The sequence below is a fragment of the Struthio camelus genome, chromosome 2 (assembly GCF_040807025.1).
Source record: "Struthio camelus isolate bStrCam1 chromosome 2, bStrCam1.hap1, whole genome shotgun sequence".
Classification (NCBI taxonomy): domain Eukaryota; kingdom Metazoa; phylum Chordata; class Aves; order Struthioniformes; family Struthionidae; genus Struthio; species Struthio camelus.
This window is the reverse complement of record NC_090943.1, coordinates 46712092-46738706: the sequence shown is the minus strand read 5'-3', so window position 1 is coordinate 46738706 and position 26615 is coordinate 46712092. Positions and strand designations below refer to the sequence as shown.

At 39.3% G+C, this 26615-nt stretch overlaps 1 protein-coding gene across 9 annotated transcripts in view; it reads right to left on the bottom strand.

Moving 5' to 3' along the window:
• The window catches only part of RBMS3 (RNA binding motif single stranded interacting protein 3), a 712732-nt gene that overhangs the window by 28176 nt on the left and 657941 nt on the right, over positions 1-26615 (bottom strand). For all 9 annotated transcript variants that reach the window (XM_068935481.1, XM_068935482.1, XM_068935483.1 and 6 more), the window contains one exon: positions 10663-10773. In XM_068935481.1, the coding sequence (XP_068791582.1) occupies positions 10663-10773 (111 nt within the window). The remainder of the gene's footprint in view (positions 1-10662; positions 10774-26615) is intronic.

The window sequence follows — 26615 nt, the reverse complement described above, 5'->3', positions numbered from 1 at the left end:
AAGTGTAAGTGGAAAAAAGATATCCTTTTTCTTACATTAAAGAAGAGAACTTCAAACAAAATAAAATAAAATAAATTATGACCAACTTGACGAAGTTGCCGTTTGTTATCAGAAAGCTAAAGTTTCTAAGAAAACCCTGGAAAACTTCACAGGAAATCAGCCCTACTAGTAGCTAGCTGGTAGCAACCCTACATTAAAAGAAGGGCAGCAAAATAATTTGGGCTAGAAAATTACCTTTGAATAGCAAAATTTTGAGCACCCAGTAGGATTCTGTGGATAGACCATAATCCGTGGGAGTATCATGATAGCCAAATATTTACTCTACCTTGTGATTATGTTATTTTTGTCACTCTGATTAACAATGTCAAAAATGGCCAAAAATGAACAAATACAATTCATTCTTAAGCTCCCTGCAGGTGTTTTAGGTAGAAAGGGTTGGTAACAAAGCAGAATCATGCTAAACAGTACTGAAGGAAGGGAACAGTTAGGTGCCTTAAGGATTGAAAAAAAAAGCAGTTTTGAAATCACAACAATCTGTAGTCTACACTGCCAGCCCTGTGCACCGTAGTGGCTGGCAGGTGAGAGAACATGAACAGATGAAATATTTGCATCAGTGAAATCAGTTTGCATCATAGAAATATTTTACTGATTTGAGGGGAACCTTCAAGAGAAACACATACAGCATAGAAAAAAAGGGAACTGAAGCTGGGGAATGTGCAATAGTTTGACTACTAAGCTTTTAGGAAAGTGGCTGCTGCTACAGTACAACTACTGCAATTAAAAAGACAAAATGGGAGCATACAGGTGTGCCTGTAATATTCAAAGCATCCCAAAAGAACACGGAGAACTAACTCCATGGGAGTGGGAAAGGATGGTACCTCTCTGAGACCTGATCACTCCCTGAACTCATCCTGATGTGGTGCAGCTCTCATCTGCTATGCAACAGAAATCTGCCGTGTTCAACAGTTCATTTACCTTGCTAGAAAAACAGTTCAGCAGACTCCCAAATTCACTCAGTGCAGCTGCTCTCAAACCCCTCGTTGCAGTTTAATGAAATGTGCTGACTGAGCTGTTTCATAGTAAATATTGGTTATAGCAGAGCTCTCCTCCCAAATTGAGTCTTTTTGGAGCAAGAGGATTCTGCAGCGCCGTGGCACTGAAACAGAATCACCCGTAACTCACAAATAATAAAATACCACCTGAGGGCCCAGAGGTTACTGCCATCAGCAGCTCCCTATGGAAGTGTACATCATTTGAACAACGATTACCCTTTTTTGAGAACTTCAGGCTGAAATCACAATACATACTGGATACCGGTGTCTTACATGGTGTATGAAGACGGTACCTTTTAGCTCCTTTATTTAACCTTGTTTCACAAATGAGTGAACCCTGAACAGGCTGCTCTTTCCAGATGAAGATAAGAAAGATACCTCAAAACTCTGACAATTTGTCTTACAGCAGGTTTAAACCTTTGGGCTACCAGCTTGCTGACCATCTGATAAGTCATGTGGATTAACTGTGAAATGGACTATGCACTGGAGTTCAGAAGGATACACTGTGGGAAAAGACAGTGAAATGCAACGGAAAATCATTTTTCACAGAAGCAGCAGGTCCAGGCCTTTGCCCTACACACAGGTTATGTTATTTTTGTCACTGTGATTAAAATGTGGAAAACACTGAAGAACAAGCAAATTAAATTAATTTTCAATTCCACTGTACATGTTTTCAATAATGTGGCAGTGTGTCACCTTCAGAAATGTCACAGCATCTATACACCACTGTTTCCATGCAGCCCCAGTGCCCCCGGCAGTGAAGTTTTCCCTACAAACAATCACTGGGAACATAATTCAAAGCAGAAACATACTGCTTAACAAAATGTGCCCATCCCATCAAAAAAAAGCAGCCAAAAGCTGAAAGTATACTTACTAATCCACACAACATATGGTGAAATGAGTCAGTCCTAACTCTTGATCCCAAATGTTTTTTCTAAGTGAACAGACACTTTTTCTAAGTTTTCAGACATTGAAAATAAAAGGATATTTTGATGTACAGCTCCTGCCTGAGACTTGGTACATCACATTCAGTAAATGTTTCTAAAAGTTTGTATAATTTCCTGAATTTGCAGTACTTAAATTGATAGAAACCAAAATTAAATTGTTCTACTTAATTACTTGTTTTGAACTGAAATTACAATGTTTCTCTGCAATGAAAAACAGAGGCTGGAGATGAAAAAAAGCTGTTAGACCACTGTTTGGTTTTTGTGCATCTTGAGGTGTTTGGTCCAGTTGAGTTCCAGGTGCCCCAAATGATGACCTTTCATTTCAAAGACTAGTCTAGCTCTTAATACATTACCGATTTCTGCAAGATGTTTTACTTTCAGCTCCTTATTCATATTGCCAACAACATTCAAACTATTTACACCTTTCAGTAGAAGTGCCTCACATACCAACATTGTGCTAGATGCTATGTTGCCTATTACCTAAACTTATGCCCTTTCTTCCTGCTGGAGTCAGTTTATGATGTCTGTGATGGAAGTTGCTATAATTTAAGTACCTCATCTTAGCTGGAATTGATATTATATGAAAGATGACAACAGTACTAGGTAGGAACTAGTCACTTTTCCTTATAATTTATTGCAATGTTCTTTTCTGCTGAGGGTACAGCCCATTCAAGGATTTCTGTCTTTCTTGCTAGGCATATACTCAGTTTTCATATGCCCATGTGTGTATCTGGAGTGTGCGAAGACATGACATGACCACAGGATTGTTTCCCAGGTCTTGCCAGAGAAGAGCTGTGGAAAACCAGCTTTGGGAAATGTTTCTTCTTGCCTTTCACATTATCACAGTGTGGCAAAAAATCTCACCTCTCCAAGATCCTCAAACTTGTCTTGGACTATAGAGGCCCCACAGAGTTTGTCTGCACCACTGATTAATTTGGATTCATTGCTTCTCTGGAAAGCCATATGCATTCTTTCTGCCAGTCACCTGAGTCTACTTTAAACACAGGCAGAATACAAAAACAAGATTCATTCTAATAAGGCAAAGAGTTAAGTTCTTGATTGCAAAATTGAAAACACATTTACTGAAGAGAAACACATCAAGAAAATACAAATGACAGACCTGACATTTAGAGTACTTTTGCTTTCCACCTTTTATGGAGTTTGTCAGTTGTAGGTGTGGCAGGATGTTACAAACCTAAAATTATTTTCAGCTTTTTTTTTAACCTATTATTGGCCCTCTTTCCTGCTTCCTTGTCTGTTACATAAATAGCCCCTTTCAGCTAAATCTTTTCCAAATCACACTGAAAACAAGCCAAACTACAGCAAACCAACCTTTCTCTTCCCAAAATCTACCATATTATCTGTGGCATCAACACAATTTCACATGAACATGCCTGATTTATATACTTTATCTCTTTTTCTCTTTAAATTTGAAGTTTTTAGGAAAATGATCTACCTACTTGCAGAGTCGCTAAGCAAATGAGTTTATATGCTTGGTTCGTCTCAAACAGACATAAGAACAACGAATTTTGGGAGTATGCCTAAAAGTGAGCCTTTTGGGGACGTGCTGCATGCCACTCACTATATGAGAGATCTTATGTTTTATGCCTTACAGTTTCTTCTCACTATTTCAGAATAAGCAGTGCCTGCCTATTGCTAAATAACATATCTGCTTAGGAAGAGATGGCTTTGAACTATATTCCTATTGTCCCCTCCAATTTTCACTACGTAGCACTTCTAGAAAGCACGAAATAGTATGGCAGTAGCCATATGTCAAGAAGGTATGGGGGAAACTAGCCTCTGAATACTCTAGTCCATAGATATGTGAAATCTGCTGCAAATAATTAACTTTACGAATGACATTTGTCCAATGATAACAATTGAGTTACATTAGGCTGCTACTTTTTGCTTTGCCGTTACATCGCTGTTTCTTTGCACTGTTTTCACTTTTTATCACTAGAATCAGGGAGTTGGAGTCCTTCCTTGAGAGGGAATCTGGGCTAATGCTGCTTTGAGAAAGAGTCATTAGCTGATACCTCAAAGAAAGGCAAGGAGTCCTTAACAAAAGCACTAGGTCATTTGGGGAAGTCTTATGTGAAGGTAAAATTTAAAGCAGAACAAAACCTTCAGACACACTGGGCTCAGATGAAGGACTACTAGAACAGAAAACAGGATTCCCTCCATCTACGTTTATTCTCCTCTTAACATTTCCCCTCTCTCCCTATGGTAGGTAGTGGCTTTGAAGGTAGGCCTACTTGCACATAAAGGCAAACAGTACGCTACTGCTGACAAATGGCAGGAAAGTAAACACTGACTTCAGAAGAGAATGGGCAACAGTCCAGAAATGGGATTTGATCAATTCTATTCATTCAAACACATCGTCTAACCACAACCATGGCTGAATAGTTCACATTTAGACTGTGGAAGCCACACTGAGGCAGCTAATTAGAAAGAACCTCATTTAAACAAGGGCTGATCAACCCTATTCTCATTGGAGTCAATGAGACTTGAACATAGATCCTGAGGAAAAAAAGATTATATCCTTTATTGTTTGCCCTACCAACTGATCAGCCTATACTGTGAACCTTAGGGCTTTTTCCACCCTGCTGTTGCATCTGCAAGCATTTCCTTATAGAAATATTGAATCTGTTTTTTTAAGATTGCTGACCTATTCATACCAATAATATTCAGAGGCAGTAAAATCTACAAACTGAGTAAATGTTTCATCAAAAACTTATTTTTTCTTTGTTGACTGCTTTAAATTTGGTGCTTTTCAGTTTCATTGCATGCCCCTTTATTTTTCTCAAATTATGTAACAGGCAAATAGGAGCTGCTTTTCAAGAGGCTCTTTGGGAAGAGTTATTTGTTTTTGATAACTCTCATCTGAGCTTATGCTATTCTTCTCCTTTCCAACCAGAGTAATTTCTCTTTAAAAGGATCTCCTTTCCCAAATTGCTCCATCCTGTTAATCACTTGCATTTACCCAGGACCTTGGCTGAGAAAATGGACAAGGACAATCTACTTAATTTCAACTTGAACTATGCTAATTTCATTTGCAATGGCTTCAGTCCTGTATTTTCCACACACGCAGTAACTGAAACAGTCAATAAACAAAATAAAAGAGCTTCAAGATTAACACCTGATAATGTGAAAGGCGCAAGACTGCAAAGAAACTTTGCTCCTCTCACTCTCTGGGGACCCTGCGACATACAATTAGAATTAACAGACAACGCTTTTTGCAACAGGACTCTGAACATCAGGGAAATGCAATGATATTTCAGCTCTGTGTGGCTGCAGTATGTGCAAATAGAACTGCAGATTAAAAAAAAAAAAAAAACCCTATCTAACAAAGCAGGTACTCTGTTGAGGCCTTTAGGTGACATTTTAAACCACCGGTGACCATGGACTATCCAAAGGAAATAAAAGATAAAAAACTTATAACAAGCTTGTTGTTCCATTGAAGGGTTCCAGAGATATCATCAAGCTCCAGTGGCAACAAAAAGAGCTAACAAAGTGAAAGATAAGAATGATGTACCAGCATAACAAGCCTGTTATTCCATTGAGAGATTTCTGGTGATACTATAAACCAGGGAAGCTGAGTTGGAGTGCTTTGCCGTTTCAACCGAAGCCCATGTATCGCTAATGCAGTTCTTCTACCTGACTGCATTTTTAATTCAGAGGTATGCAGAACAATTAAGCTTTTTTTTGGTTTAAAAAGTGGGGTGGCGAGCTTATTTTGCAAGTTGCCTATTATGTTTTTAAATTAGAAACTGAGAGCTGAGTGAATCGGCTGCAAGCGTGAAGAACAATTAAGCAGCACAGTTGAGCTAGCAGTTTTAGTAAAAACCTGGCTTCTCCTCACTCTCCCACTGGCGTGAGCCTCAAAGGTTTAAGACGAAATAAGACTATACCAAGGCAATTTCGAACGAGAAAAAAAACCACTGGAATTACCTATCTGCCAATGAGGACTGAGAAAGGCTGCCTCAATCTGTTGGATGACAGTGGCACCAAGCAGCATCTGAAATGGATGCTAACAGCTGGGAAGGGAAGAAACCCAGAACGAAAAAGAACCTAACAGAAAACTTCCTTCAGGAATAAGCAGCAGAGGAAGAATACCGCAAATCTGCTCTCCATTAAAGAGGCAGATGATTGCTGCTGATGGCCAAACATGCAAGTGCCACAGTACACGGGAGCTTAGCTGCAGAGACTGAAAGCAGTGATCAGGCCGCTCAGTTTTTACATTTCTAAAGGTTTTTATATTATATCCACTCAGGCCATCAATCATAACGTTATTAAACCACAAAACAGGTGTCAGATCAATTGCTGTATTAGAAACATTTTGAATGACAGGTTGATGACGGCACAATTCCAGCTTCTGTATATTATTATACATATACTAATGCTGTTCTTCCAGTGCTTCCTAGGGTGAGACCCACTCACTCTATTCTCTCTGCATGGTATCTTTTTTAATAGTAGACCTAATTGTAGATGAATATTACATAAGAAAAGCAAGACTTACTGTAATAAATAATAACAAACTAGTAAACAAAAGAAAAATTTCAAGGTCAAAACAAGTTGTCTGTGCTCACATTACACCTCTGGGCATTAAAATTTCATTTTAATAGAACTGTAGGAGCTGAGGCTGGATTGTCAGCCTTAATCAAAATATTCAGAGTTATCGCCTTTTTGCTGCAATCTTGACATAATTTAAGCTTAGGCTTTCTTTACGTATTTGCCCACAGCCAGCCTACCTGTGTAAATGCTTTCTGCCCTTTTTGAGAGAAGAAGTATGTAGGAAAAATACATATAAATAAACTTGCCCCTCTGGCAGATTCTCTGCTTAACTCTTGATTTCAGGCAGCTTTGGGGACGTGATCAGAGCAGTACAATTGCCTCCCAATTCATCCGTATTGCAAGCTGTATTTTCACTGGTGGAAATCAATTTGATTTGCATAAAGGCAGAAAGGAATTAGGTTCTTAGCAGATGAAGCACAAAGCACAGCAACTAGGAGATGCAAACGCTATACTTGGGAAATTCTGCCAAAGCGCAGGGACATGAGGTTGAATTACCTTGAACCAGAGTTCATTACCTCCTCCCTTCCTCCTCTGCACTATACCATCCTTTGGGCTGGATTATTTGCTGCAGCTCTGCGTTTTTCATGAGGTGGGCAGCAGCATGAAGGAAATACGGAACTGCTCTTACTCTCTTGGCCCAGCATCTTGATAGCCTTAGTGCATCCTCCTGATCACAGGAGTGCTCGGTATAGCAGAGGTATCTGACTTTATGCAGACAATTCATTAATAGATAAAGATAGAAAAACCAGATAAAATAGATAAAATAATTACATTAAATTAAAGGCATTCTTTTGGGGGCTTCGGAGAGAAAGGAAACTTCCTGTTGCTGTTCACCGCATTTGATTTCCTAAATTAAGTTTCTTGTGCTTCGTGGGGCCAGTGACTCAAGATTTCCCGTAGCACGAGGGGAGTGCAGTTAGCTGTGAGTGGGGCTGCAGGAAACCTGTTCTGTTTTGGCTGATGAACTGGATGCTCCCAGCAGTGAGTGTGCTGCCAGCAGGGAGCCAGCAATCCCCCTCGCCATATCCTCAGCTAAATATTCAAGTGTCAGGAGGGATGGAGGCAGCTGGCCCAGAATCCCCATCAAGGGTTAGCACATGCTCCAGGACTGGGAGATGGAAACTCAAAACCCATTTCTGCTGTTAAGGCAGGAATTGGAAGAGGTCATCCTTTCTCAGGTAACTCTCCTAAGCAAAGGGCCGGAGGCTGCTCCTCTGCAAAGGGACTCCTCTCTGGAAATGCTCCAACCTGGACAGAATATTTTAATCTTTTGAGAGCATTACAAGATAGAGTAATTACCACAAGATATGAGGCATGCAAAAGCCTTTACAGCATTTCACAAGTTCTCTCACTAGAGAATAGATTTTCTGTTGACGCACTATTTCAGAAACCCAGCATCCATCCTGAATCAGGCAAGTTTGGAAGTGGATTTGAAGTCAATTTGCACTTAGGTGACCACAGAGGTCTGTTTTGGCTGAAAAATATATTATGTTAATTAGCAAAATGGTTTGTCTAAGGAAGTAAATGTATCAAAGCCTTTTAATAAAAACCACTTTGCATAGTGCAAGCTTTTAAATTAAATTGAGACATAGCTGCAGCCGACACTAAGCAGAATTGTTTATGACTTTTTGGCTTGTTTTTTGAAAACAATCTGGCTGGTTTCTTGAAAGATAGTTAGTGGCTCTTTATAGCCCTATTGCCCTATGATCCTGTTGCAGAGATTTAAAGGACAAAATTTAAAAATAAGTTCATAACAGAAATGTATAGTTTACGTCTTAGATCTCCCATAAAACTTAGCCACACTGACGTAATCACAGCAGCACTTTTTGGACTTGGCTCAATTTGTCATGGCTGTATGGTCTGAATGCTGCTCTCTCTAGACGGAAGTTCAGACTTAGTAATGAATGAAGTAAAAATATAATCTCTAAATAAGTCATATCTGTAAATTGGTTGTCCATTTTTCACTTTTTTTTTTTTTCCTGGAAGAAGACATTTTAGGAATACTCAATTTCAAGTCTGGATGGATGTGTTCAACAAAACTGCTATTGGCAGTGCAAATCCTGAAGTTCTGCCTTTAATTCCTGACAGGAGGAATTCCCAAACACCTCCATGATCATTTTGCTTGCACAATGGGACTTTAAGAGAACATGGTGCTGTCAGTATTGTTACCCATGGGAAATCCTGTATACAATAAAACAACTGTCATTTGAGATTTAGGAAAAACCTATGGGTAGTGTGAAATTTTCAATCCTTTATTCTTTCTGCTCGTTAATTTTTCTGCAGAAGAGTTAAAAATTAATTTACAATAGCAAACAAACCTATGTAGTATACTTCTGCATGTATTTCAAGAATTTGTCAGGGAATGGTGTGACCTTTAAATATAAGACTGCGTAAAGAGGCAGGAAAAGGAAGGAAAGATTTTCTTTACTATCAGTTGCAGGAAAATAAATCCAGAACCTTATTATTGACCACTACATCACCCACTGCCTTTCAGAGTCCTTCTTCTGCCTTTCCAAATAAGAAACATCTTACTATTGAATTTACTATTTGAATAGAAATCGTAGTTTGTTGTCGGAGGAGAATATTAGCTGGGAATTTTCTAATTTGCATAAAGATTGTTAGAGAACATTTTTCAAAGAGCAGAAGATTTAATGTCTGTAAGAGTCATAGAGATGAAAATGACAGACAGAAGGAAAAATTCATAGGAACTGCCCAGCAGCACAGTCAGATTTCATTTTCCATTTCCTTGTCTATTTGAATCACTGACTAATTACACATGCAGACATTCTCACTAGTCATCCTCTTGCCTTCAATTTCATCTGTTCAGAGGGGGAAAGAAATCCTGAGATTAACTTTGAGATGTAATTCCTATTTGTTTTGATTATTGAATGAAATATTTAAAATAACAGGACCAAATGATGAGCGATCATATTCAAGTTACCTCAGAAATAAAAACAGAAGTCTCAGATCTAAAGAGAGATTTTAAAAAGAGGGAAAAAGACACTAGAGTTGGAATTAAATTCTACACATAAGAAAAAAAGGAAGAGAAGGAAGGGGAAAAGGAGGGGAAGGGAAAAAGAAAAGACAAGACAGAATACAGTTTGTTAAATAACTATGTAAGGAAGTAGCCTTATTCAGTACCTTATTCAGTGCTAAAGCAATTACTGGAAAACTCTGTTGCTGCAGTTTAATATCAAAGAGTACAATGGAGAAATAGGGCACACGCTCCTATATATTGACATATATATATATATATATATATATATATAGATTTATCACAATTCACATATCAAACCACCATATATTGTGTGTAGACTATTGGTATGACTAAAACATTTGAGGAAAGTTTGACAGAGTTTTAGTAATTTTCATTAAAATCATTTTTTGCCTTTCTCTGACTGTGGGGGAATTAATTGAGTCTGACTTACAGAGCTTAAAGAGAAAATAAATATTGAAATATGCATGTTTAAATAGAATATACTGAAAACCCAGCTGACCTTGACCCAAAATTGCATTTCTGAGCCTGAAGCAAACTACGTATGGCTGGCTGCTACGAGTTAGAAGTGAGTGCTGGATCCTATCACAAAGCCAGGAACTGCCATTTTCCAGTGGTATAAAACTTTCTAGAGTCACAAGTGAACAACAGCTCATTGAAAGCCAAAGGGATAGAGGAGTACTTCCATATTTACATGAGAATTAGTACAGATAATTCCTGCTAAGAACGGAGCAGGTTTTGTTGACCTATTGTTTTACTACTTGTACTACTGTGTCAATTCTGTTCCTCATAATCCATAATGCCGACTGTATGATGGTTGTAGAAATATATCTCTAGACATATGTTTGCGTGAGGTAGCGATGTTAGGATGCTGTTTGTGTAGTACATCATGTTTGGGTCATGATGAAAGGCACTTTGATCTGCTGGCCCAGACATGGCCAGGCATCTCTGGACATGGAGAAAAATCAAACTAAACCACAGAAATATTAAACTGCAAAAAAGGTAAAGCAGTGAAAATCCAGCACTGAGAAATGACCTTGAGAAACAAACATTTTGGAAAACAGAAAGGGAACAGTATAATCTATGATCTTACCGTTCCTGTTGTGCCCAAGGAAAGGTGGTTCATCTGTTGGGTCAGAGGGCCCATCATGCTTGCTGGCTGCATTGACATAGTGTGGTCCATTGTTGGTGTTATCACAGCACCCTACAAACACATATCATTTCCAATTCAACATTTCACATTACAATAAAGCAGCGGCATTGTCTAAGTGACTGAACCTGGCTGAAAACTTGACATGAATCTTAAAAGAGACTAATATATCTGTCAGAGGAAATATGTTTTGTTTCTATTGACAACCAAGCTACACACGTACATTATTTGTAGTACTAATGAGGCCACTTTATGTCAGTTCCAATTAAGTATCATTTTTTACCCCACTGCTTTTGACAAACAAATGCATATGCTCTTTCTATGATGAATGCTACTGTACATTGCGAAATGCCTGTCATTTATTTTTTTCTATATCCTATACGGAACAATCTTACAGACACAACACATATGTCCCCAATTTTCTCTGACTTTCAAAACCTGCAGTCTCTGAGATCTTCAACCTATTAGGGTAATTATCTTGGATTTTTCCAGTCTCAGTTAAGAACCCTTACTTATGACATTTTATAGCTGATTAAGTAAGACTAGCTATTGACAGCCATTCTGGTAGCAACACCCATTTAAAACACATACACAGAGTTTAAAAGCATTTTTCTTCTCTGCATGACAAACACAGACATCAATAACAAAGAGCATATGAACGAAAGCAAGAATGTGACTTTGAACAAAAACAAAACAAAAGACATGCCAGAGGAGTTTTGGAGAAAGCTTCTTTGTCATGTTCCTCAGTTTTTGCTCTCTCACTCCCGAGGGTCCCATGTTGGTAAACCCATGCCTTTAGTGAAGGGTTAATTGTAGAGGTTCTCTCTTCAGTTCTGTGGTGTAAAGTGCTATTTCCCATGTTGGCTGTACAAAGTCACTTAAAAAATGGAGCAATTTATTCTTTCTCTTGCAGAATGTGGACTGTCTTTCTTTCTTTCCGCTCTTTAGCAAGTGATGTTAAAGGTGCCCAAAGGCACTAGATTAAAGTATTGGCCATGAAGACAGTGAAATAAGGAGAAACAACTTCAGGTATTTCTTCATATGAAATAGCTCTACTTTGTGCATGTGCGTGTGCACGCATTGTAAATATGTACATAGAATCACAACATTACAGCTGGTAAAAAGCATGGAAAATGTTCATGAGTATTTTTTGGAAAAAGGAAAAACTGACACTTTTTTCACTGAGAGAGGATACTGACAAAGCCCACCTACTAAACAGGGGAATTAAAAAGGACTACTTCCAAAAACCACAGCCCACCTGTTCTTAAGCATCTGTCTCACATTTCTGTAGAGCTATGTGACTGCCATGCCAAGGATCAGACTGGAAGCAAAAGCTTTCGTATTTTCAGTTGCAAAGAAAAAATAGCCCAAACACAGAAACGCCAGGGAAGTTCCAGCTCAGCTTTTTCCCACCTTCCCATAACAGCTTGTCTATGCAAATCCTACTTGAGAAGCTGAGATTCTGCAGTCTCTGTGAACTCATTACTTGCACGCAATGATAAAAAGGAGATAGGTTCAACTTGGTCGGTCCTCTTTGCAAAAACCTCAGCCTACAAAATGCATACACACTTTTTTTATGTCACATACTGGATTATCTTTCTTGCACTGACAAAAGTCACTAGAGAAATCTGGCCAGTTACAGCAAATAGCCTCCACAGCATGTCTGCCAGGACAGCCTGAATAAAGGCTTACAAAATGAGCTGATCAGTGTGCAAGTATCAACGTGCGATACTTGTGAACTTTTTGGCTATTTTAATTAGTACCGGTGTACAGCAATTACCATAGGTTAACCCATTCTGAATGAATCCCCAAAAGTGCTAACCCTCACCGTCGATGCATGGGTCCTTAGAAATCAAGACAGTCAAAAACTTTCACTGCAAAATCTCTTTGCAGTATAGTAGGGTTAATATTTTTTTCAAAAAGTCCTTACTTCCTTACATGACATGCTTCTCTTTCATGCTTCTCCTCACTTCCTGCTGAAAAAATCTACCCTTTTGCTGAAAGAGTCTGAAAGCAGATCTGTGGGGCATACACTCGTTCAGCTCGTTCTGCAGTCACTGGATATTAAAGTCAATGCAAGAGTCTGAAGTAGCACCATATTCAAGGAAAATTATGTTTTTGCTGGATGTCCAACTTCAGTAGCCTAGGATACCTGGGCTGCTCCTGCAGAGGAGCACGCAGCTGGACAGAGCCCTGGGACACGGACATTCTTAACCCGGTTATGGTAAAAAATCATAAGCAGTATGGTCAGAATGATCTACACTACCACCACAGCACCCTTACTGCACCAAATCATAAATGCTTAAACCAAATTTGTCAGCAAAAAAAACCAGTTCTCAGTTCCCTCTACGAGCAGTATTCTCCTTTGGCTTAGAGAAGGACTATTGCCGCAGAGGTTTCAGTGAGAGACAACCTTAGCTCCCACTAGTGATGGGACAAGCAGTCACACTCACCCTGCAGCTTCACATAGCATGTATACAGCTTCCAGCAAAGCTCAGCGTGGCACCTGGAAAGACCACACTGCCAGCAGTCGTGGCTGCAATTAATTTAGGAGGTCTCGAAGTCATAAAATACCTAGCTTTCTTTTCAAAGATGTCTATTACAAAGGTATGGTTGGAGGAGCTTGCTGTGATTACAGATGTGACAGATAGATAGATAGCTATTTCTGTGTGCAAATTCAGGAACCTGGAAATGAAGAAAGGACAGCAGTGAAGGAAGCTTTGTGATTTAGTGTAGGAAACACAAGCGCCAGACACACAGTGGAAAAATCTGACAGAAAATGTCTTTCAGTAAGCAAGAGAGTTTTTGCAAATAAATTATTCAAAAAAAAAAAAAAGAAAAAGGACTGGAGAGCAAATGTATATATCCAGGACAAAAAAATTACTCAGAGGTAGGATACACATTATTTTTAAATTGAAAATACATATTTTCTAGCATCAAAATATACATTGTTTAGTATGCTAGGAAAAAAAAGTTGGGAAAACAAATCAAGAATTTGCAGCTTTCTTAAGACAACTTTAAGTGTTTGAAGCTGACAGTTACCTAGAGCAGAGAATTACACGCATTTGCCAGTCCACTAATTCATCAGTTTGCAGAATCCTCTAGTGATCACATAGGGAAAAAAAATTATACTTAATTAAGGAAATATCGTCTGGTTGTTAGGGCAACACTCGGGTCTCCAAACCATAATGCATTTCATAATACATGCTGTCAAGTCCATTCTCATTCAACTTATTTAGCTGTGGAAGACAATGTCTTGATGTTATCATGATATTAAAAGTAATTTGATTCTTTTCAGTATATAATAGGTATCTGTTGATAAAAGTCCACTTGGCTAGTGACAAAGCCAGCAGGAGACATACTTTTCATCTTTATGTGTTTGGATGTTTGATTTTACTGAGTTTGTAAACTGTACAGAGAAACATCTTAATACGGCCAAGCCTAGCTGAAAAACCTGCAGGAGAAATTATGATGAAGTTTTTGCCGCTGTCTTTGCCAAAACAAGTAGTTGGCCTGCCAGTTACTTAACTCTGCTCTGTTGCCTCAGAATGATTAAATTTTTCACAATTCCTGCAAGAAACTAGTTACTATAATGCCTTTTAAATTTGGCAAGGTATTCTTGGCATATGACTTGTCATACAATTCTGCTGATGCTACACTGGCTTAAGAAATGTCTTAAAAGAGATGAAGATTAACAGGTCAAATGGCAATGAACTGTTGATGGATATTGAAGAAAATGCATGATTTCTTCAACACTGCAATTTTATTTGAAAGACCTTGCTGTTTTAAAATGCTCTAAGGTCTGTAGATATACCTTTCATATAAGAAAGTGAATATATTTATTTGAGAAGCATTTTCTAGTTTATTTCTTGCAAGAAAAGACAGCCTGACTTTAACAACTATAGGCACTGCATATTTCCTGTTTGGCAGCAAACTGAAATCACAGAAAGAAAACTAAATACAGCCTGCTTATTAGATTAAGTAAACTGATCTTTAAGTACTTGCCAATACCAAAAGGCATCTGCAGTTCTAAAGCTTATGTTGGTGCAATGACACTTGCCCCTTAGGCCCTTCAAAGAGTGGGAAAGTGACATCAGAAATAAAAAGTTTATTAGGGGGCTTTAGGAACAGAAAGTTCACTAGGTGAGCGATGCACTTGGGGGCCAGTGGGAGGAAGGATTAGTTAGCCCCAGCTTTCTAGAATAATGAGTTGTAGTAAAAGCTTCTGTTTTTTCCTGTGTTCTAATACTGATATTGGATTTAAGACAGAAGTGCCAGCTGAATAAATAGTTATTAAGGCTTGCCGTACGCATCTGCTTAGTTTACAGTTTACTTCATTGAAAGAAGAACTATTTCTTTATTTAGGAAGTTTTAATGAGTTAAACATGCTTAGAAATTCTACCTTCTAAATACTGGCCAACATAAAGCCAATAATCATTACAGCAGCAAACTTCTTTTCCAAATTTTATAGAGACACATTATGCAGTTATATAGGTACCAGAGCATGCCATTTGAAAAGTTATTACCATACTACCAAGTGAATGTCTTCATGTTATCAAAAACATGTTATCTCTTGAAGTTTTATTAAACTGAGCAAAAGGTTGACTTTCCTCACGTTTATCAGACCAGACGTGTCTATCAAGAATTAATACGAAAAAAACAAAACATGAACGCTTTTTTGCAGATAAATAAACTCTCTCTGAATGCTGAATAAATGACAGCTATATTTCTTTTGGTTTACTGTTCTATTTAGTTAGGCTTTGCTGATCTCCTTGGGCTGCCTCTTATAAGCAGCAGAAAAAAAATATGATCCCCTTGTCAGAGCAGCGAACCCGTTGAAGTGCTCTGAACCAGCCCGTAAGTGGCAAAACCTTCATGACTATAGTAGGAAGATTAAAGGTACCTGTGAAAACCTCTGTGTCTTTTGTCATCAGTTTGTCTGGGTACTTGTTAATTTTTCCATAAAAAGCTCTATTTAAAAATCAAAGAAAACTATTGTTATACTTCTTTCCCTTTCTCAATGAAAAGTTACCAATTGCCTTGCATTTACAAGCTGATTAGATATTAAGACATCATTTGAATATTCTGAGGAAGAACAGCAAAGACCAGTTAACAATGTATATTCTGCAAATCATTGTATTTGATTTCACTGTATCTTTGAATTTAAAAACTTGCTAAAAATGGGGTAAAAAACCCAGGAGGCCTAAACACTGCAATGAATTCAAAGCAGCTTTCACTTTGGAAGGATCAAACTCAAACTGGACCTTCACCAGTTCTGTTTCTGAGCTGAGTTCTGAAACACAACCTCACATTGTAATATATGTGATTCTGAGGATAAAATGAAACTCTGATCTAATTTCACCTTCACAACTTAGTCCAACCTGCTTGGAAAAATGGACACACTTGCTTTCCCATCCTCATTTTTTTTCTGTACGTTTGTGAGCTTCTTTCCTCAGCTGAAATTATGTGTCATAGGTCCAACAGAGCTACTTCCCAGAAGTAACCTATCTTAAAGGATTCAGAATCCAAATATAGTGTCTTAAATTAAGAACAAAGGTGGCCCTTTGTGCGTGCTCTACCTTTCCTGCATCAGGCAATGTGCGTGATGGTTTCTTTCCCATTGTACTTTTGTGCCTGAAACTATATGCCCTTGGTCCTAGTTTGAAATACAGTTTTTGATAATGTACAGATACTAGCCTACACATATAAATGCAGAGTAAAAGGATATAGGAATGGGAACATCAAGAGATGAAAGAAGATGTAGTTGATGCAATAAAGAAGGTTTTATATCAGCAGCTGTGTGCACCACAAATAAAGCAATACCTGCAATCATATTGGTACCGGTTAGTATATATTACATCAGGGACAACCAGTGTGTTATTGTGTCAGTAACCTGATGCTCCTACCAGACCTGAAAAAACAGTAAGTTTCGTAAGATATGGCTGTCTGATAATCTAAAAGGACTTCAAAAAAAAAAGCAGAGATGGCATTTCTGTTGCAAACAAAAAGTTGCCCATGTCACTCAGTGCCTAAAGTGACTTTCACATGGTGACTGAAATCTCTCCACCCAAATTAAGATCCTGAGAAAAAGCCCATTGAACACAAAGACAATATGAAGGAAAAATATTCTTGAATTGCTACCAGGAGTTTGACGCAGTTTGACAGCCCCACTCTATACCTCAGCTCTCATCGCCTGCACACCCTCACCCTCTCTCCGGACAGTGAAAGAAACAGTAGTTTCCATGCCCCTCTCCACCTTTAGTTACTGGTACTATTTGCCTGAATAAATGGAGCTGTTCCCCTGGGGCCTACCAACAGGAAGGGGTGCACAGCAGGTTAAGAAATGACCTGCTGCAGCGCGACATTCATTCCAGCAAGAGCTGGAGAAGGCAGAGGCCTTAGCCAGCTCTCAGCCCCTCTTCTTTCATGTTCTAGAGGAGAACAAGAAATTGCATTTTTTTTTCTTCTCATCCTTCAGTTTATAAATGCACTTGACCGTAAACTCGCTTCACATAGCCAACCCATGTAACCACAGGTTTACTCTTTCAAGGATGACCACCACTAACAAACATATCCTCGCAACACTTGCATAAGTCTTAGCACCCCCAGCCAACGGAGAGGCTGTGATTTGCCTAGGACCTCAGCACCAGAACATACAGAACATATTTTCTCCTCTTCCACCCACCATCAGATTTCACAAAAAGTTTCCAAAGGTCTTTTCACTCCATGTCAGAATAAGCACAGATTTCAGAAGCGCAACACTATTAGTGAAAACTAATTTTTATTTCCTGCACAGAACTCCTGATCTATACATAATGAGTGTATGACACGTATGTGTCATGATTGATGATTCCATTCTGTTTATGTTCTTCTGTGCATTTTCTGATGTGCATAATTCCTCCATCCAGTGTCTTCCAATGGCTAACATATCATCCTAATAAATGAGAATCAAGAATCTCTTTCTTGTGGACTAGTATGTCTCAGCATTAGAATGGTGTTTAATGTATTAAAGTGAAATCCAGCTACTATGTCCTCCCCAAACAGTTCTGCTCTGTTCCATCCCTTCATGCCTGTAACTGGGTGCGAAAATTGACTTGATAGCATATCCTAGTTCTAACAAAGTGCAAAATGGAAATTAATTAACACCACCATTAAAGTATGAGTCAGCATCTATGTTCAGCCTTAACTTTTCCTTTCCAGCCTTAACGGGATGAAATAAAACTTTCAGAAAGGATGCCATATTTGCATCCTCAATATGTTTTATATACATATACTTGTAACTGTATATGGGAAGTAAAATGATATTGCCATTTCTGTTATAATTATTCAGACAACTGGGCTACTTATTTAACAGTGCTTTTTCAAAATGTAATTGAATTTTTTGATGTGTGAAACTCTCAGTACAAGAATTTCTATGACAAAGGAAACTAAAAGCAGTAGTGGCATGTTCTTAAACTTCCTATTTCTGTGCACCATTTATTTAACAACGAATAATAGCTTCGGTTACTGGCTAAGCGCACTTAATTTTTGCCCAAGGATTTTATTTTGCTCAAGGAAATATGCTTAACATATACAACAATGTCTAATAGAATGACTTGCCTTCAGACCTTGTGCTTGACTGTAGAGGGGCTGAATGGGTTGGTAGCATGACAGTGTGCATGGTCTGTTTAATGTGGTAGGAGCTTGACTTTCCCTGGGTCTCTGGCCTTCTGAGGCAAGGTGAGACAGCCCAGCCAGTCTGTGTGTGTGTGTCTCAAGTGAAGTCATGACAACAGACATTTGATCAGACCAAACGTCTGAGACACTGCGCTGTTGATCACTGCTTTTCTGGCAAGATTTAGTATATAGGTCATTTGCCAGGCAAAGAGAGTGGCTAACTGGGTTTGGAGAGGAAATGTCTGTGACATTTCTTCTAAGTGCACTTCTAGACTCAATACTATAATGGCTGGTGACAGGACAGTAACTGTGATCTGTAACAGATGTGCTGTGTTTTATTTCCTGCCTGAAACCAGAAGGGGCTTACTTTGTGCAAACTGAAATCTAGCAGCTGTGCTGGAAGAAAAGATTCACTCATTAGAAGGACAAATACTGCCACCGGGAGACCTCAGAAATGCTGAGGAACTGCCTACCAACAAGGCGGGGGGTAAACAAAGAAAATCAGACAGGTAACATAACCCTATGTATCCACTAGAGGCAAGGTGACAACATGACATCCTACATGACTGAAGCCAGATGAAAACAGTACGGCTGTGCAGACCAGAGCGTGCTCTGGCGTAGCTCCACAGCACTGGAAGGACCTAATCACAGCCAGACCTCCTGGATGGAAACATCCAAAGCAGGTTCCCGAAGAGAGAGCTAGTATTACCGAATAAAGCACTGAGGAGCTGTACTGAAGTGACCAGTGTGTTAAAGAGAGTCGAGTGCTCCTCCATGAGATCCCTAATCCTTGAAAGGAGAAAGGGAAGAACATTCAAGGGATAGTAGGTAATGCGATGTCTCTCTGCAACTACCAGATCAAATAGGATATTGCAAGCAAGAATTTATTAGTTCCTCACAGACTGCATGGCCATGGTGGCCCTTGCAGTCTCAAGACACAGGTAACTCTTGAGCAGCTCAGCACAAACTCCAAGGCCAGGCCTAAATCTGAGCTCCAGCCTCAGACATGGGATGCAGCTGCAGGGAGAAAGAGAGCCACCTTGAACTGCTGAGGCTGATATTGCTGCATCACTCTGGGATTCAGCTACAAATCCAACCTAAATCCTCTATGAGAGCACTCAATAGAGCACTGTCATCTCCTGCCTATGAACTAGGCCAGAACTTTTTTGTGTGCGCAACTCCTGCACAAAGAAAGACTAAAAGTATGGGGCTTCTGGAGTTATAAAATTATGCCCCTTCCCTCCCCATCCCATTTTCCTAATTTAAACAATTTTGGAGATCTGGGAGGATGATGAAGGGCAGTAATATCCACATATGCTTTTTGGGAATACTTCCTATCATACAAATAAGGTAAGATAGGGAGCAGAAGCAGCCGGTGCTGGAAATTAAACCCTGAGTGGGTAAGGGTATTTTTCTAGAGATGTGTTTCCCTTCAATAGCAGATTTTAGAGCTGACGCTGATTGATAGATGGAAAACCTCTACTGAGCTACAGTTCATGTTATGTATCATTTCAGCTCTAGTTCACAATGGTCCATTCTGATCTTAAAAATGTAGAAATGCCTCCTTATTGGATGGGACTGATACAGAAATTTGTATCTCTCATATATTGTGTTAGTTTTATATTCCGTTACATTAAATCTAAACAAAGCTAACCTCATGATCAGTTACTGCCTGTATTGCATCCATCTCTCTGAATACATCCTATTTTACAAATTCAATGCAATATCGTTAATATAACATCCCCAGAAAGCCTTAGTTAGTTTCAAATCTCTCCTGACTGTGACATTTACCAACTGGTGATCCCATAGACAGGAGTGGTGTTTTAGGAAGTATGGCCTTTCTGGCCATATAAAACGAGCATCCAGGTTAAGAATCTGTGTAGAAACGTCCTGTTTTTGAAGTACTTGGTAAAGCTATCATTTTCTTGCTCTGCAAGTATCAACCCTCGTTCACTCCCACAAGGCAGCAGCATGTGTCATGCTTGGGGTAGGCGTGTGGGAAAATTCGGCCCGTTGCACACCAGAGGCTCTGTCAGATGAGATCAGGATCAGCTTCCTTCTGGTACTCTGGAAAAGCCCTTCAGGACACAGTAATCCAAGAAAAGCTATCCTGACCCTCCTTTCTTCTTATGTAAAACCACAAGTTCTCAGACCGTGAATTCATTGCTGCAGACCCCAAATTGTACTTCAGTTTCTGGACTCTGCATCCCAATGGTAACTCCTTAAGGTTGATTAAAGTGGATGACACCCACCCCATTCTGCATCAATATTTTTCCTTTGACTGGTTAAACCACCAGTTTAACCTGGCAGTAATACACCTGGTGATATACCTCAAAATCAACATTGAGGCAAAAATGACTTTATAGTTTTTATTCCATCATCAGAAGTAATGTGACCCTATGCCTCATGTATACTTTTACAAATTTCATCTGTTTTGTCTGGCTTACATAACCAGTCCAGTTGCTGCTCGCACTTAGCTCACATAATCTGAGCTTTGGTTCAACTCTGTACAAGCCAATACCCATCAATAGGTCACTTTTGCTGCACTTGGACAACTCCACTGTCCTCAGATGATGCCTTCAGTGACACCTATAGATCTTCCCATTGATTTGAACAACGGGAAATACAGGTACAATCTGCAGAAACCATGGTTGCAAAAATATGCTTATTTAAAAATTCTATCCCTGATGCATGAGACCGAACGAACGAACGCAGTAAAGCAGACAGCAGCAAACATGCAGCACATGTAATTCAAGGGTAAGCACATTTAAATCAGCGAGGTACAACTGATGTAAACAAAATCAAATTCAAGCCCTCACTTTTGTGACACACGTCAAAAACCAGGCCTCTATAGAGGACAAACATATTTTCCAGGCAAAAGGTGTTATTTTAAATTCTCGTTTGCTTAAAGGTATTTCCAGTGAAACCAGCCTGCATATTACAGTAACGCTTGACATTTATAAGTCTCCCTTCTGCTAAAGAACTCAAAGTGCTTCACAGACGATGTGATATTTAGAGGACTCTGGAGCTGGCTTGTTATCAGAGGTCTGACATGGGTTTGGATCTCCATCTGAACTTTCCCAAGTCCGCAAGCGTTCAGACTGGAGTTATAGCCTGGGTCACTACTGTTACAGGCCCAAAGGGGACAGGTGCTTTGGATCATATACTCCAGTTCAAATTAAACAATAACAGGAATCATTTTACTGCTTGATTGATACTGAACAGATTTGAAGTAAATAATAGAATATGGTTAGCCTAAGCATATTTTCCTCTATACTTTATTTTTTTTGCTTTTAAAAGAGGAAAAGACTGAAAAAAAGACCATTTAAAATCGACCATTGTGAGTAAAACTTCATTGTGCAAGTCATCCAGCTAAGTTAAAAAATAGACATGAAAAGTTAAGAAAGTGTGGATTTTCACTGTTGTTAAGCTAAAAAGAAGAAAAAGTAAAGAACTGATCCTGCAAGGATTACTTATTTTCTTTTTAATACATCTGCATTGATTAAGACTGACTAAATTGATATATTCTTTCCTATTTTTTGTCCAGATAAAGTCACTCCTGGGCTGAGATCCTCCTTACAAAGTTTCAGCCTGGAGCACATTTTTACAGCTGAGTTATTATCCTTAAAATATGAGTTCATACTGGAAATGCTGGCAGCCCTCTTAACCATTGTATAGCAGGGTGCACAGCTGTAACATGTTAAGTATGTTGAAAGTACATGGGGAGAACAGAATGGCTCAGAGGACTGGTAATAGAATAGGAAGTCTCAGTCCTAGGTCACTGGGTTCGGTTGTCGCTGAAGTTTGCTGGGACTGAAAGTCATTATAAAGCTACAGCTGTTCAGTTATGTCCAGGCATCAGCTACCCAAAGAGAGATGCTCTCCATCACAAAAATACCTCACTGCAACGGGTGATGTCCAGCAGACTTCCCAGGCATTGCATCGGGGAGGGGATGGAGCTCCTCTTTCCCCCCACATTGGTTCCTCTGGCTTAAAGGTCAAGAGCAGCAATGGGAGAGAGGTGAGAGGCTAGCACTGTCACTGCCGTGCACGCTGCCCCATCTATGGAGGACATGCTTCACCAGCCTATCACTACTGTGTCTTTTCAGGGCACTTTGTTTTATCAACAAGTCATTAACTACTGATGAATGATCTCAAAAGAGCCAATTTTCTACACTGCTGAATGGACCTTATGTGCCCTATCACACTCCTAGGTTCAGAGGAATCCTAGTGATGCTGGTTACATGAAGGTGGAAAGCAGATGACAAAGTACTTCTTCAGCTGCCCTGTTACTGGAGCATCTTGGATGACGAAATACTTCGTTACTACCTTTCTCTACAATGATAGCTGGTAACCTGTTGCTATTTGCATCACTGCTAGATTACATTACAATCCTTTTTGGCCTACCCCCAAAAAACCCACCAATTTTTGCAGAAACAGATAAATGGGGAGAGTTCAGCATATCTCAAAATCAGACGACCTGCTGGACTACAGCCCTTTGTTCATAAGCCAAAGAGCTCACATTCAGAAAGAGCGGCCAAAGCAGCATGGGCATATAAAGTCTGATACTTCAGCTTTCTAATGTGAATGGATTTATTGGAGTGAAAGAGGCGAGTTTCCCTAGTACATACATGCTAGTAGTCTCTCTACAAAAAGTTTTAATTTATTATAGCTTCTTGGTGCACTACCATTTCCTAATAGCCATTATGTGCAAGCCCATGTGCATGCACAGCAGTCAGACCCTGACATATGATGACGTTGTTTACTCTGTTATACAGTAATTACTTTCTGTTCTCCATGCACAGTCTGATTTGCAGAAATTTAGGTTGAAGTCAGAGATCCTTCTCTGAGCCGCTTTTCTGATTTTTTTCAGCTATCTGAATATTCTAGAGGTGCTCTTATTTTCCTCTGGCCAAAAAAACATTTTATTTTCTCTGGCATCTAGAAATCAAGCTACTGTTGTGGTCAACACTTTTAAGTTCACAGTTCCTACGGACTAGCCAAGAAAGAGCAGTTCAAGAACTGTCAAGGTCCTTTTCTAAATCCTACATTTACTCTCAGCCAATAGAAGTCAATTCTTCAGGCTACCAGGTGGCTGACAAAGAGCTGCCTACCACCACGTGGAAGTACTACTGTGAAAATGTCACATGCAGTGTAGATCGCTTTGCTTGGCTGAGAGAGAAAAGTAACCTGGTTGCCCACCACTGCAGGGAATGTATCAGAGTGAGTCTTTGACCCGAGCACGATAATCCGCCATTCTGGGCTGCACAGATTGGAGCGCTGAGGCTGCCACGAGTTCAGGACGAGTTCCGTTACACGAAGGCAGAAAGACCTCTGTGCTTTGGAAGAATAAACCATAGTATAAACTAGAGAAAAAAAGGGCCAGCCGGATCGTACACAAATGTTGTTGAGATGAACAGTAAATTATTTGGGAAAAACTCTTTGAGGGAGCTCTTTCATGTCCTGTGAATTCAGGTCACGTTTGGCAAATAATTGTGACCAAAAGAATGATAAAATTGGAACTGTCAAAAAGAATTGTTTCCACTGTATTTCAAAGTGACATGTCATTTCAGAATTTACCTAAATTTGAAAAAAACCCTTACAATTAGTTCGGTAACCCAGAAATGAAAACAGAAAGATTAAAGTTCTTTTATCTTTTTTTCTTTTTCGCATTCTCTTCCCACTCTCTCAGTTTTCTCCTGCAGCTGAGTCAAAACAACATTTTCACAACTTTTCCATGTCACTTCCCCCTCCTTCTGCACATTTTCACCTCAGGACAGGTTTTAGAATTATTATTTGATTCTACCGACAAAGTAAAATTTTCATTATTCACAGAGCACTATATGCTTTCTCAGTCCTAGCCAGAGGCAAGTGGTAGCCTCAGCAGAACAGGAAAGATGGAACCACCAAAGGAAGATAAATAGGAACAAGGTTATAGGCAAATGGGAACTAGTCCCATCGCCTTTACTTGAGAGCTGTGTGGACAGAAAAGAGAGCGCTGTAATTAATTCCAGAGTGACGGGGACTTGAGGGCTGGTTGCTGCGCACTGTATGGTGGTGAATCCTCATCACACTTGAGCCCCCTTCCTCCAAAAGCCAAACAAACCTTTGTTTTGTCTTAGACATCAAAAGACACAATATAACTAACAACAGATGTGTTGATAAACTCAAATAGAGATCAACATCTTGGCAGTCGTATTTCTGTTCTGCAGTGGCTTTTCCAGGCACCAAGAAAATTCATTTGTGGGACTAAAGAGTACATGAAATGGGTTTTTTTGCAGTATTTCTACTATCTAGGAACTGAAGTATCATGAAAGACCCTATTTTGTGGTGTTTCAGCCCAGTGTCACTGCACCTGATTATAAATCCAGAGAAGTAATGCACATGCTTGAAGCATAAAATCAGGAGTAGATGAAGATTTTTTTTAGCAGAAGCCATTGTGCAATTTCAATGGTTAAAGTGTCCATAATCCAACAGTCACAGCAACATGCAGAACTTCAGTTTAGTGAACTCGATAAATTTAGCCTGAAATCCTGGCCCCGCTGAAATCAATTAGAGTTTTGTCACTGACTTGAATGCCACGAGGATTTCACACCGTTTTAATCCGCAGAGATGGAAGCGGACTGTACATTACTATGCAAGTATTCAATAAGTTTCTATACCACAGACAGATTGTCATTAATTAATTATCCCATGTAGAGATGATTTTGGTCTTATTTTCAGATTCAGACTGCAATTCAGAGAATTTTTTTCTTCCAATCACCCAATTTTAAACTTTTTGTTATTTCTAACTTCTGCAGTACCTACCACACAGGCAGCCTATGGCTGCTTTCAGATTTGTTTAATCAAGAAACAAAATTTTATTTTATGTCAAGACAATCATCTTGTCTAGATGCCGAAGTAATTAATACAGATAAGGACAACCAACCTGGGAACAGGAAGGCAGCAGGTCTAATAACAACTTCCAGTATGAAACCATCTAATAAATACTTGTTATGTGCACTGAGAACAATCCTTAGGCTGAATTGTTGCCATAAATTATTCATACGAAAGTTTTGGACAGTAAACAAACTTATGAAGATAATGATCTCTTTGCAATTCATGAACAAAAAAGGGGGGGAGGGGTCAATCCACAGAATAAATTGCAATGTATAAATCCACCAGCTGTAGGCATAAAGTACTGATGCAGAGATTCACTGCAGAAATTGTAAGATAATCCCCGTGTGTTTTCTCCTTCCAGAAAGACAGCTTTGAAGAGCAACTGCAGATCCGAATAATTTAGCATATACTCATTTGCTGCTCTTGACCAAAGCACTAATCACAAGTTAGGAGTCAAAGTCTTTGGACTATAATGGCTGAATCGAATCCGTACTGTGCACAGCATTGGCCCTAGTCTACTTAAAACTAACAGCAAGCAATCACAAAACCTTTGTCGATACGGACTGCAAGGGGTTGTTGTAAGTTTGGGAGACACTGATGTACATTTTTATTTGATGTAGCACACTGCTTTTCCGCAGTTGAGGAGCCATACTGAGTGACTAGACAGTTTAAAAGCTGAATGAATTTCACAGTGGTGAAGTTTACTTCCAGTACATTTATTTAATGGCTGAGGCAACTGATGAAAGGGAAATAAAAATCTGATGAGGAGAAAAAAATTAGACTAGAATCTAGACTCCCCCAGGACAATTTCTCATGCTTTGTATCCTCTGTGCTGACAGACAACATATTTGCTTTCTAGCTAATTACCAACAAGACTAAAATTTTACATCTTTGATGTGTATGAGATCAAAGAATATTAGGAAATAAAAGTAAGATTAACATAATTGTCTTGTACAGCTATAATAAACTATGACTACATATACAATCAGATGCCCTGCTCATCAAGAAAGCGTAAACTAGAAGCAATTGAACTAAACAAAAAACTTGTTAAACTTTGCTTCCTCAGCATCTTCTCACCTTTCCTGACACCCACCACTTGATCACAGTGAAAGACTCACTCTCCCGTTGGGCCCATCAGGTACAGGAGCTCCCGTTCCATTTGTTAAGCCCTTAAACAACGTAGCTGTGTTGTGCAGACACAGGTGGCCGTCAGCAGGGCTTCCAGGTCCAAAATCACATATCTCTACTACTTGATCTAAAGGATTAACTTCTACTTATTTCTTTTACTACTATTGTCCACGTTATGTGCATACCCGCAGACCTGGGACAAATCCTGTTTGGGAGCATGCTTTGGTAGCGTG